At 47.6% G+C, this 13861-nt stretch overlaps 1 protein-coding gene across 2 annotated transcripts in view; it reads right to left on the reverse strand.

The window, feature by feature from the left end:
- DUSP29 (dual specificity phosphatase 29) overlaps positions 1 to 13155 on the reverse strand; it is a 35432-nt gene extending 22277 nt beyond the window's left edge. The window contains exons 1-3 of one of the 2 annotated variants that reach the window (XM_006937901.5): positions 12949 to 13155; positions 4383 to 4769; positions 117 to 344 (exon numbers count right to left, since the gene is read on the reverse strand). In XM_006937901.5, the coding sequence (XP_006937963.1) occupies positions 117 to 316 (200 nt within the window). In that variant the 5' untranslated portion in view covers positions 317 to 344; positions 4383 to 4769; positions 12949 to 13155. The remainder of the gene's footprint in view (positions 1 to 116; positions 345 to 4382; positions 4770 to 12948) is intronic. The other variant, XM_003994074.6, reaches the window with a different exon arrangement.
- Positions 13156 to 13861: the final 706 nt, after the last annotated feature.

Genomic DNA, 13861 nt, shown 5'->3' on the forward strand with positions numbered 1-13861 from the left:
ACTAACCCAAAAAGCAAAAGCTCATGTCTAGGAGGGAGTGAGGGGTGTGAGCTGGGGAGGGGCTGGCTACCTTCTCCTGGGTGAGGCCAGAGGTGAGGCTTGGCTTGGACACTTACTCATCGCCGATGTAGAGCTGGGGCCAGACCTCGTTGACATGGGTGTACTGGGGACTGCCCTTCCAGAAGAGACGCTCCAGCTCAAAGGCTCCAGGGGTACAGTAGTCCTCTGCTTCTACCTCCCCCTCCACCTTCGGCAGCAGCCTCTTGGCAGATGGGTAGGCATTTTTGAGACTTGTCTTTGGTTCTCTGGATGTCATTTTGAAGCCCAGGGATTTTCTTTCGTTTCTGCAATTGGTCATGAGAGAGGGTCAGGATTTGAGTTAGCAGGAGGCAGAGGTAGGGAAAGGCCTTTACAAAAAGAGGTGGGAATAAACTGATCTTAAGATTCAAAGGCATTTCCCCTGCCTGCTGTGCTTCTGCTTCCTTTTCTCAGGCCACAGAAGTAACCGAGGAGGGCCATGATGGCAGTTAAACACTTCAGCAACATTCCATTCTCCTTCAGCGCAGTAGTGCTGGGGGCCCTCTGACATGGGCCGAGGAGGATTTGCAGCAGAGTCAAGACAGGCTTCAAGCCTCAGAAATCCCTGTGGGCAGCCAGTCCCTTGCCTCCTTTCTTTTAGCTTTTACCCCTTCTTTGGTCCTGGTTTTTCCTTTATCTGACTAAACTCTGCTGGTTCTGACCATTTTGAATCCTAATAGGAAGGGCCAGAAGATTCCTACCATTCCAGGCCTGGGATACTCAACACCTGCAGGGTGCCATTAGCCACGGGACAGGGCACACCTGTAAATCCAGAGCCCACTTGAGCCAAGCAGCCATGCACATTCTGGAATCTCCAGGAGCCCTCGGGTAGAAGGAGGCTTGGCTGCATGAGGGTTCCTCAATGCATTAGGACAGTTGAAGGCAATGTTGTTGGCTGCTCTCACGCTAGGGGCTGGCAGTTGTGCTAACTTACCAGGGGTCAGAAGAGATGTTCCAAGCTGTGTTTGCAGATTGAAATGCATATTTGGAGACCTTGTCAGGCTCTGCAAATGGAATGTGGGAGAAGAGTTTCCACTGTCCCCAAAGAAAGGAATTTGCTGTGGAATTGGGCAGTGTTTGTTCCCTGAGCTGAGTGACTGATGCATCTACACTCAGACAGCCTGAGGGGAGGTTATGCTCTGAGACTAGAGGCAAGGAGAAAAAGGCAGAGTGACTGAGAAATGTGCAGGTGAGTGATGGGGAGGGAGTGTTATTCATTTAACAAATACTTAGCTGGCACTTACTTTGCACCAGGCACTGTTCCAGTGCTTTACAATTACTAACTCATTTAATCTTCTTAACAACCCTATGAGGTAGGCATTATTGTTATCTCTATTTTACAGATGAGGAACATTGTAAATTGAGGCTGTTTATAACACACGGTCTTAGTCTTCTGAGAAGCAAATAACTGCTGAGAGGGTGGGGTGAGGGTAGGGATGCATTGTGAAGGGGGCACACTAGGGATTTGAAGAACGTAAAAAAAAGTTTGCTAGCTTCAAAGACCGCTAGGATCATGCCAGGGACTGAGAACACAACACAGAGAGGCTCCCGCTTGTCAAAAACGGGACAATTTGAGCATGATTAATAAAAATAACTGCAATGGGTTAAAACAAATCAGACATTTAAATCGTAATGACACTTAAAACAATTACTCACTGTTGGAAGATGTAAGGGACTAGCTCATTATTTTGAAGACAGACAAGTAAAGGGAAAGAATCTAGCATTTACTGTTCCTTTCTGATACAAACTGTACTACTGGGTAGATGAGGAAGATTTGCTCTTTTATATAAGTATCCCAGATAATAAAGATGGAAGAAAGCCCCTTTTTATAACACTTGATGAACTAATGGATATAGGCATTCAACTCTGACCGCTACAGAAGAGACAATCAGACATTATGGGTCTTCTGTTGGGAGGACATGCCATCACCAGAAGAGTCTTCTCTTCTGGAAAGAAAAACCTGTCTTAGCAGAGTCCTCAGAGTCTGAACCTAACAATTAATTTGCAGGAGATTCAAAGAACAGCTAAATTATACCATAGGTTTTTACCTTTTATTTTTTATTTTTTTAATTAATTTATTTTTTTGTTTTGTTAAGGTAACTTTTTTCATTTCTAAATTTTTTTAAATTATTTTTTAATTGTGTACACACTGTGTACAGTGTGCTAGGTTTTTACCTTTTAGAAATACGTATTGAAATATTCACAGATGAAATGATATGATATCTGGGATCTGCTTCAAAAATAATATACTTGGGGGGTGCCTGGGTGACTCAGTCGGTTAAGCATCCAACTTAGGCTCAAGTCATGATCTTGCGGTTCATGAGTTTGAGCCCTGCATTGGGCTCAGTGCTGCCAGCTCAGAGCCTGGAGCCTACTTCCGATTCTGTGTCTCCCTCTCTCTCTGCCCCTCTCCCATTCGTGGTCTGTCTCTCTCAAAAATAAGTAAAAAACATTAAAAAATGATAATAATATACCTGGAAAATTCTAACAATATATTGTGTATGGGGTGGGGGGTAAAATGGAGGTATGTATGATAGGCAGGATTGGCCATGGATGGTGGTGGTTGGGGTTGGATGATGGTTGCAAGGTAGAGTTACTGTTTTTCTCTTTGTGTGTCTTTGAAATTTTTCATTAAAAAATGTTAAGAAGAGGGGGACCTGGGTGCCTCAGTCAGTTGAGCGTCTGACTTTGGCTCAGGTCATGATCTCGCAGTTTGTGAGTTGGAGCCCTTACATCGGGCTCTGTGCTGACAGCTCAGAGCCTGGAGCCTGCTTTGGATTCTGTGTCTCCCTCTGTCTCTTTATCCCTCCCCTGCTCACACTCTGTCTCTCTCTCTCTCTCTCTCTCAAAATAAATAAACATTAAAAGAATGGTTTTTTAAATGTTAGGAAGAAAAGGAGAGGGCTGAAACTGCTCTGGGGAACTGGATTCTCCCAAGTTTACAGCGGATGAATTAAAGGATCACTAGCCAGCAGTGTGTCTTTGGGGATCCTGGGAAGCCAGGATCTGTGACTTTCTCCTGCAGTGTCCTGAGTTGGGGGTTGGGGCAACAGAGGTGGTCCTTCTGTGGATTCTCTCAAAGTGTGATCTAAAGACCACCTCTGTCTGAATAATCTGGCACTTGCCAGAAATACAGATTCCTGGGTGGCACCCTCGACCAGAGCCAAGGACCTAGGAGTCTGTAGTTTTTTTTTTTCAAAAATTGTTTACATTCATTTATTTTTGAGAGGCAGAGAGACAGAGCACAAGTGGGAAGGGGCAGAGAGAGAAGGAGACAGAATCCAAAGCAGCCTCCAGGCCCTGAGCTGTCAGCATAGAACCTGATGCAGGGCTCGAACTCACAACCCATGAGATCATGACCTGAGCCAAAGTCGGACGCTTAACCAACTGAGCCACCCAGGTGCCCCTAGGAGTCTGTATTTTAACAAGCTCCCAAGTAAGTCTGATGCTCATTGAGGACTGATAATGATTGCCCAAGCACGTGGCTAGAGAGTCAAGGAGCTGGTGAGTCAAGAGAAGGATAGCAAGGGTGTTCAAAATATGTTCTATCTTCTCATTGAAGTAGAGGCCATATCTTTAGCCCAGAATAAGGTGCAGGGCTGGGAGGAGGGAAGAGCTGGATGACCTTACCTGGAGATTCCCTGCCCTGGGTTGATTTCTCTAGGCCCAGTGTCTGACATGTAGTGAATGAATGGAGGGAGTGAATGAATGACTGAAGGGTGGATGAATGAGGGATTGCGAGGCCTGTGCTAGGGACTCAGCCAGAGCTGATGAGGCAGGACTGAGCCTTTTAGCCAATGGAGGAGGGACAAAGGTGAGCAAAGTGCACAATGCAGGATGGATAGTCTCCTGTGGTTGCTTAGGCCCAAACTCTGCTCTAGGGCCTGACTGCTGGTGTTTCCAGTCACAAAGGGAGGAGTTGTTTTCAGGGATGGCCAGAAATTTCTGCTGCAGGAGACAGCCCACAAAACCCTGTCTGCCACTAAGGAGGCCTCAGAAGAGGTGATTTTAGGGTGATGCTGGAGTAAACTGCATTCTGAAACCTCTGCCTGCCTCCTTTGATCACTGAAGCTGACCTCACCCTTGCTGAAGCTGTTGCTCCTTCATTACACTGTGGAAGGAGCCATCCCCAACCCCATCTCCGTGCTGAAAGCCTCGGCTGGATTTCCAGACAGAAGAGGAAGTGGTGCGGTCTACCCAGAGCGGCTTGGCACGCAGAGGGAGCTCTGGGATCCATTATCCTCCAGTGTGCAGATTTGATGGGGGAAGAGAACAAAGCGCAGAACAGTCCAGAAACCACAGACCTGTAATCTTTCCAAATCCTGAAGGCGGCTTGTGTGCATCCCTCTCTGCATGGCTCCCAAATTTCTGAATCTCAGAGAAGCCGAGAGCGTCTGTTTCCCAGACCACAGCCAAAATGGAAGGGGAAGACAAATCTGTTCTGTTTGGTTTCCATAGATTCGACCCAGAGATTAACTGCCAAGGTCTTGATGACACACACAATATCAATCACGGGCTAAATGTCATAATGAGAACTGGGCAGGTTGTCAAGAGAGGCCTCCAGGTTTCTGTTACAGCTTCATATTTAAAGGTTCGGTCCCAGGAAACCAAATGCCAACTTGAAGGCTACTCGGCGTATGTATGGCATCAGCCTGTCTCCTCCTCAAAGGATAGCAGACTCAGGCTCCTTCCTGGAGGGGCCAGGAAGGTAACATAGAGGGGAGGTAAGGTGCATGTTAAAGAATAAAACAAACAAAAAAAACCTAACAGTTGGCCTCAGGTAGGAGACAACAGGGAGTGGTAGGGACTGTGGTAATATAGAAAACAAATGCTCCCCTGAAGGGTGCGGCTGCTTGCCCTTCCCTGTGGGAATGTAAGCCAGATTGTCTGATATTTTTATAAGAAGTCAGAAAGCCAGAATTTTGTGAGAAATCCACTGGTTTTTAAATGTAGACAGCTGAAGGAGATGCTGTCCTTGCCCTGTTCCATTCCTCAGCTCAGATTGCTGGGGTAGAAGTGGGCAGTTCCCTCCTGCACAAAAGGCATCCTCCCTCAAGCCCCTGTATTTCCTTGCTCGAGGGTATTTTCTGGTCTTTGTGCTGGTCGGGCCTAAAATAAGAGGAGTTACCCTCAGAAAGTTATTTGCAAATGAGGGGCAGGAGTTGGTGGAGGAGTACCCCAGCTTCACCACCGCCCCTCCTTGCTCAGTGGGATCTCAGTGGGATCTCAGGAAGTCTGTTCTCCACGGTCTCCTGGAGGCTCCGCCCTGTGCTCCAGCCCCAGTTGCCCTGATCGGTAACCTCATGCAAGTCCCGTGCTGGCTCTCTTCCCTCAGACTTGCTTCACTCTGCGCCACACTCTTGGAGCACCTTGCAAATAACTTGAACCCAAACCCTCGTCTCAGGGTCAGCTGTTGAGGGAAACTAACCTAAGATACTTACTGCTAATTTTAAAACATTTGAAGATACTTTGATGACAGAGAATTCAGGGGCCAAGTGATACTTGACCACTAAGGCCTAGAGTGGCATTTCTCTCTGTGAAATGGTGGCCCTGACTTTCAGGTACTATTTCCAGGAATAATTAACACAGGGACCCCTTTTTAATTCTGACTCCGTTTCAGAATTTTCAATGGTACAGCTTAACGTTTGGTTAAAGATTTCCCCTGCCCAATGAGGGAAGGCTTTGAATGAATTCAAAACTATAATTGCAACACCATGATTTGACTTTATGTAAAAACAAAACAAAACACCTTATATAGTTTTGTTTTGTTTTTTAAACTAGAAGAAAAACATCAAAATGTCAATGCTGTGAGCAAGTGGCAGGACTCAGGGAGATTTTTCTGTTTTCTATTTTGGGAGTCTTTGAATAAATAATCATATTTTATAATAAATAACCATGTCTATATTTTTAAACTGTGCTGACCAAACAGAACAGCTGGGCAGGAAGCTGCCTGTGACTTCTAATTTGTGATTTCCACTCTATCTTACTTGCTCCCAGGACCTGGCTCTTTCCTGGGGCCCCTCTCCCTCCCTGTCCCTCTCTCCCTGTATTCACTGGCTTGAGGCCCTTCTCTGTTCTCACAGCTCCAACAATTACTCAAGACTCTCAGATCTACATAATTCATGTTCCCTAAGCTTCACTTTCTTCTTTGATAACATGGAGTTATAGGGGTGCCTGAGTGGCTCAGTCCATTAAGTGACTGACTCTTGGTTTCAGCTGAGCTCATGATCTCATGGTTTGTGAGATCGAGCCCCGTGTCAGGCTCTGTGCTGACAGCATGTAGCCTGCTTGGGATTCTCTCCCACCCTGTCTCTCTCTGCCCCTCTCCCTGCTCCTCAGAGCATGCTCTCGCTCTCAAAATAAATACACATTTTGGGGCGCCTGGGTGGCTCAGTCAGTTAAGCGTCCGACTTCAGCTCAGGTCATGATCTCACTGTCCGTGAGTTCGAGCCCCGCGTCGGGCTCTGGGCTGATGGCTCAGAGCCTGGAGCCTGCTTCCCATTCCGTGTCTCCCTCTCTCTCTGCCCCTCCCCCATTCATGCTCTGTCTCTCTCTGTCTCAAAAATAAATAAACTTTAATAAATAAATAAATAAATACACATTTTAAAAAACGGAGCTGTAACAAGAAGCGAAAGATGGTTTTAAAAACAAAGAAAAAGGGCACCTGGGTGGCTCAGTCTGTTGAGCATCTGACTTCGGCTCAGGTCATGATCTCACGGTTCATGAGTTCGAGCCCCACATTGGGCTCTATGCTGACAGCTCAGAGCCTGGAACCTGCTTCATATTCTGGGTATCCCTCTCTCTCTCTCTGCCCCTCCCCTGCTCATGCTGTTTCTGTCTCTCAAAAATAAATAAACATTTAAAAAAACAAGCAAACAAACAAAAAACCTAACCTAAACTCTTTCTAAGGTGGAGGATGGGAGAAGCCAGGTAGAGAGATTCATTACTTATTTCAGTGGGAAAATGAAATCTCTATGCAGACCCCTATGCCTACAAAGCTGGCCAGGTAACCATGGAATGTGAGTCACAGAACAGGCCTCCTGCTCAACAAAAATTACCATTTGAGGACCCTTTGGATGAGAAAAAGTTAATTCCCGAAGCATGATTGGGAAGATGGTGATGCTCTCAAAGAGAGCTAAATTGTTCTGTACAGGGGGGGAGGGGGGGGGGGTTCTGAGCCTCCTAGAACATTCCAGAAGAGGTGAGGGGCCCTGCTGGTGGGAAGGGTGGGAGGGTCGCAGACAGCCATGTGTGTAGTGTCCAGGGCGTACGGTTCTGGGGAGAGCAAGGATTCCCCGTGCTTCACTGGGCAGTGCCCTAAAGCCATGTCAGCCCTCTTTTTTGTCACCCTAAACCTTGAAACTGTTAGATGCAACAGGCAGCTGTGTTGGTGGTGGTTTTGAGAAATCAAAGGGAAAGAGGCTTGAGCAGGTAGAGAGAAGAGACCAGAAGTATGTTCAGTGTTCACCAAAATAATTAACACTGGTTATATACTTATTTTAGGATGATGAAATTATATGTGATTTTTCTTCTTCTTCTTTTTTCTTTTAAGAAACAATCTATCCTAAAATTTCTGTGTTGAACATGTATTACTTGAGTATATGAAGGGATGGGGGAAGTCTGTGCAAGTTCTATTTTAGGATTGTTCTGGACAAAGGAGATGCTCACCCTAACCTGTGGATTAGGCACAGGAAGGTGACCTTCAGGACAAGGCCTAGCCAGGTGTTCCTTACATCTTGCATGGCACCGAGTGCCCTCCCAGTCAGTGTGAGCTCCCCAAAGGCAGAGCCGTGTCCTGCTCGAGGCCTCTGGTAGCAGAGTAGGTCATGTCAGAAAATCATTCTAATCCCTCAGTGCTTCCTGAGAAACCAGGGGAGAATTAAGTTTTGTGTGTCCTGAAGCTTACACAATTTGTATAAGAAAAGGAAAACCAGGGTGCTTCGGTGGCTCAGTTGGTTGAGTGTCCAACTTCAGCTCAGGTCATGATCTTGCAGTTTGTGAGTTCAAGCCCCGCGTCGGGCTCTGTGCTGACAGCTCAGAGCCTGGAGCCTGCTTCAGATTTTGTTGCCCTGTCTCTCTGTCCCTCCCTGACTTGCTCTCTGTCTTTCGCTCTCTAAAAACAAATAAACATTTAAAAAAGAAAAGAAAAGAGAAAAGAAAAAGGAAAACCAAAGGGCATGTGGGTGGCTCAGTGGGTTAAGCATCTGACTTCAGCTCAGGTCATGATTTCACAGTTCATGAGTTCAGACCCCGCATCAGGTGGGCACAAAGCCACACTTCTGGTAAAACACAAGTCCCGCTTCAGGTGAGTCCCACTTCTCTCTCTCTTTCTCCCTCTGCTCACTTGTGCCCTCTCCCCCCACCAAATAGGTGCAGGGCTTGGAAGAGGGCTATGTAAGTGTGGGGTTCTGAAGCTTTGGGGTAAATCTACCTCTGAAACTTCCTTCCCCTCTGACTGTGGACAGACCTCAGGTGAAGAGGGCAGCACCCTTTCCTTGTCCCATGGCGTCAGAGCCAGCATCCTTGACTTGCCTTACCTAGTCTCGGTTTAGTCTGAGTCAGCCAACATTAGCTCTGGTGGGTCAAAAATGAGTATGAGTGGCTTTGTTTTCTTTTTGGCTTCACCTCATCCGTTAGACCTGGCCCTGCCCTCCACCTCCAGGCTTTCCTCACACATCCCTCTGTTATGCACCAGGTATGGGCTGGCCCAGAGAGGTCTCTGCCTTCTAGAGGCTTTTGGCCTAATGGAGCAATTTATAAACTAATCTTCAGACAGTCTCCTCTCCCTTTGAAGTCATTCTGTATCTGTGCATGTGTGTACATTGCGTATTTACCTTCCTGATGCACTGGGATCATGGGGGAAAGTTAGTCTGTATTTAAATACATGCACACCACAGTTCTTCCATGACACCACCCAAGTGGGGCTTGGAATGTGCCTTGAAAGAAGAGGGAGAGTAAAAATGTTACTGTGGTTGGATAAATTTCTCTATTAGGAGAGTGATACCTTCTGCTGAGGTATGTGAAGGGATGGAATTTGGCAGCGGTGTATGTATATAAATAAACATTTTTAATTTACTGCAAGTCAGTGCTTGTCTTTACGCATCTTAAATCTACAAAAGTGATCCCAACTAGAAAATAAAAGTTGTGGATTTTAAAAAAATTAAAACCTGGACGTGAAAACCCAGGAATTTTTTGTTGCCTATAATTTAATTCTTAACATATCTGACACAATCCAAGTTTAACAGATTTTTTTTTTCTTTTGGATTCTGGCAAGTATGTTAACAGGAGGCAATTATGTGAATTAATATAAAGTCCTTTTATTAAAAAAACAGAAATGCTTTCATTTAAAGAGGTAATTTAATATTCCTTCTGTGATGGTGTTGATGTCATAACTTGTTTGATTAACTCTTCAAATGGTTTCAAAGCGCTTCAGGGTGGTAATTTATGAACTCCTAATTGATTTCCCCAATCTTGGTTTGGCAGAGTTGAGCCTCCCGGAAACCATGAGGAGGCTGGACGCCCATACTCTACTTCCTTTTCAGACACGGGAGCAGGCTGGGATGGACTACCTCTGCAGCCTGGCCCCGGGTGAGGAAGAGGAGGCTCTAGTACAGGGACAAGAGACCATGGCGTTGTTGTTCCTGACTCCTAAGCGGCTCAGCTTTTTGCCTCCTCTGAAGATGTGTGGAAATACTGTAGGCAGTTTCACAGCTCGTGAATTCAGGAATAGATGGCCTTTTAGACCACAACTTACAAAAGCTATCTCCCACTGTGCATCACCTCAGAACATGAGGCTTCCTTGAGGCCAGAAAAGATGAGGTGGGGTGGACTACAGAAGTGTGGCCCTCACCGTGGGCCCGCCACCTTTTCATTTCCCCATCTAGGCCACTATTACTCGCTAGGCCTGTCTCTGAGTACTGTACAGAGGAGGCTCTGGGCCTTGGGAAGGTTTTTGGCCAAGTACTCACATTTGAAGCTGCCATGAAATTTCACTGAGAAATCAAGGCCTGGCAGGACCCAGGGAAATGATCATACGGTTATTACTTTTATTTGTTTTTATATGTTTTAATGTTTATTTCTTTATTTTGAGAGAGTGAGAGGAAGCGAGCACAAGAGGGGAAGGGGCAGAGAGAGGGAGAGAGAGAATCCCAAGCAGGGTCCGTGCTGATCAGTAAAGACCGCGAGATCATGACCTGAGCTGAAATCAAGAGTTGGACACTTAACGACTGAGCCACCCAGGTGCCCCCATTGTTACTTTTATTGTGTGCCCAGTGATAATCTGCTCTCAAAACCTCCTAGACAGAGAATGACTGTCCTTACTTTACAGATGAGGGTCAGAGATTAGTAACATGACACCAGGTGGTAAGACTTGGGCTCCACCCAGGCAGCCACGTATCCCAACCCATGTCAGTAGACAGTCATTATATTCTTGGCCACAAAGTTTACACTCCTGAGGGTGGGCTTGGGCCTTTCAGTTTTGTGCTGCCAGAGTGTGTGCGTCCCAGAGTGTGTGCGTCCCAGAGTGTGTGCAGTTGTGGAGACAGCTCTCTCTGGCCTTGGAGTCTCAATACCTGGGCTTCAGCTTCCTCATCTGAGGATAGGGATAGTATCCACCTAACTGGTTCCTGGATTAAATGAGATGATATAACTCTCTGGTACATTGACACGGGCCCAGAAAATGTTCCACGAAAGGGGACAAGGAAGCAGTGGGGAGGCTGGATAGAGAATTCCCAACTGTGTTGGAAGCTAAGTTCTGAGCCAAAAGTAGGGACTATAGGTAGAACAGTTTGGCCAGGGCCAAGCATCTTTGTGGTGTTGTTATGGCAGATGGGATGGGGCATAAATAAGCCTGAACATTTTCCTATGGGTGATGGGGCTCATTTGCTCGTGTGCAAAGTATAAGAAGGCTTTGGGGAGGAGGAGAAAGGACTCTCTCCATCTTGTTGATGTCTGGTGGCCGTGCCAGACTGCTATGAGACTTGACCTCCTATTTACTGTGGACTTGGTGGACCCACTTACAGTGATCAAGGGTCACTGGAAGCAAAAATTCAAACACCGTCTGCTCTGGAGGCAGACTGCAAAGGACAAATGGAGCTGTGACCCCTGGCCCCACTATCTGGAGTGGCTGTTCCCTGGGGACCAGACCCAGGTTGGAGTTCAGGCATCAAGGGAAGCGGGAGAGTGAGATGTCACCCCTGCTCCCACCCCACCAAGGGGCCCCAGAGCACAGTGCCTGTGCCATCAGACTCTAAGATACACTGGATTCTGGCCTTGACTACTGTCTTGGGTGTATGATGTGGGCAAACCACTTCACTTCTTTGTGTCTCAGCTTCCTCGTCTGAAAATGGAGATAATGAGGTACCTCCCTCATAGGGCTGTTGCAGTTCTGTGGAGTAAGTGAGTTAATACTTATAAGAAAAGCTTTTGGAACCATGCCTGACACATCAGCACCAGGAAACATTCAGATTCACAAGGGTTGTGCAGAGCCAACCTCTGGCTCTATGGAGGGCAGGCTGCCCCCTCCCCAAGTGGACTCAGCCTGGCCTCAGCAGGGTTACAGGAAATGCTAACAGCCAAGCCTCCAGCCTCAGTGCCCCTGCTCTGCTCCTCACCCCTTGTGGGATAGACAGTAGCCACAGGAACCCCACCCTCAGAGAGGACTCAGAGTCCCCTCCAACACAATCCATCCTAGGATAGAAATGTTCCCAGTAAGGGCTTCCAGCTTATCACATGGTGGAGAACCGTTGCCTCCCTTGTCACCCTCCACACACATTTGCCCCCTAAAGAGGCCCCTAAGTCTTCAGACCCTCTCCCACATCCCAATCCCCAACCCCAGGCCCAAGGCTCATTTCCCTGTACAAGACTCAGCTCAGAAGCCCTTCAACTGTTGTTTATAAATGTCCCTTGGTGGGACCAAAGTGATTTTCTCATAAATAGAACAAGGAGGGGCTACAAGCCATAGGTCAGGGCAACTGAACAAATACCAAGTACCAGGGACACTCCGGTGCTGGGGCCATAAGTGAGGAGGCCTCTCTAAACATGCACCTCATGCCCCCTCCCTTCTGACTTGGTAGCTTTTTCCCTTGAACATTTTCAGGCTTTCCTGAACAGTCTGAGCTCGCAATCCCCACAGCTCTCAGGTTCCAGGCTCACAAGGAGCGGTTGGGCCACAGGAAAAGGGCACCAGAGTCTACGAGGTGAACCCTGCTCTGAGACACAGTATGACTTCCCACCTTCTTATCTACACACGCTGCCGTCTTGGTCAAGTGACTCTGTCCCTCCGTGACCCAATCTCCCCACCTTTACCAGGGCGGTCATCCCCATCCTTGTCCTCCCACCAGGACTGGGAAAAGCTTTAAAAATGGCCACTCACTCTTTCCAAATGATGCCTAGCATTATCCAGAACACAGAAAGAATTCTCACTTCTGGGATTTTGAGTGCCGTGTTTGTCATTTGTGCTGCCCTGCACATGATGTGAGTCACTACAGTGTTTCTGTCACCCCTCCTGCTGAGATTTTTTACCCCTCCACTAGCTAAGTGGACAAATGTAGAACTTTGCTGGAAACGATACGTGATACAATCCATCCAGTGCTTCACAAGGGCCCAATGAGCTTTAACCCACCCCATTATCCTTTAGAAATGGTCACTGAACTAGAAGCTCAGATTTAGAGGGAGGGAAGTGGAGAAAATTCATGGAGTCCCTAGAGAAAGATGGGGCAACAAGAAACCTATCATACTAAAAGAATGTCAGCTCTTCTCTGCCACTCTAGAAACTGAGTAGAAAGGGGTCTTCTAAGCCCCACACCCAGATCCCCAAAGAACACTTGACTGGACCCAAGAGGAGTCAGCCTCCCCACCAAAGGTCCTTACCTGTGTGCGCTGGGGCCTGGCTGGGTCAGGAGGTGCTGGTCTGTGGGGTGTGTGGCAGCTGCACACCCGGCCACCTCGACTGGCATCCAAGAGCCTATTTTTAGGGTCAGATCTGCTGACGCTGACCTTGCGTGCTGCCCGGTCTGAGAAGAGACCCGTGGCATCTGTTTGCAAAATGATGTGCCAGTGTGACCTGAAACCCTTGACTTTGGGAGACCTGTACCTGGAGCCCACACGCTTGTCCCTGGCCCAGCCACAGAGGCAGGACACATGGCTGTCAGGGCGGGGACAGACAGGGGGATTTCCCAGCTTTGTGTTCTTGGGATGGACGAGGCCAGGTGTCTGTGGGGCCCTGCCCTGGACTCTGTTCCAGAACGACTGGAACAGGGGAGGTTTGCCAGCTAATGTGGGGCCTGTGGGAAGGTTGGGAGCACCCAGACTGGAGACGGACTCTCCACTGCCATTTTTTCCGGGAGTTTGGGCAGCCATCTCTGGGGGGGTCGATGGAATAGATGCTGCAGTATGGGTGGGTTGTGATCAGTGAAACACAGCAGATAGAGACTCTGTAAGCTTGGGTTCATTTGCATTGTGTCATTTCATGTGAGGCCTCCAACGAGTGTCCAACCCTTCTGGGCTTCAGTGGGGAAAATAATCATAATGGTGTCCTCTTGTGGTTATGAGGATTATGTGAGATGAAGTATGGAAAATACTTAGCACAGTGCCTGGTACGTGGTAAATACTTTTAAAATGCTAGATGATAGGGGGCACCTGCATGGCTTAGTCAGTTAAGCATCTAATTCTTGGTTTGGGCTCAGGTCATGATCTCACGGTTCATGGGTTTAAGCCCCACATCAGGCTCTGCGCTGATGGCGAGGAACCTGCTTGGGATTCTCTCTCTCCCTCTCTCTCTCTC

Source organism: Felis catus, chromosome D2 (assembly GCF_018350175.1).
Source record: "Felis catus isolate Fca126 chromosome D2, F.catus_Fca126_mat1.0, whole genome shotgun sequence".
NCBI lineage: Eukaryota > Metazoa > Chordata > Mammalia > Carnivora > Felidae > Felis > Felis catus.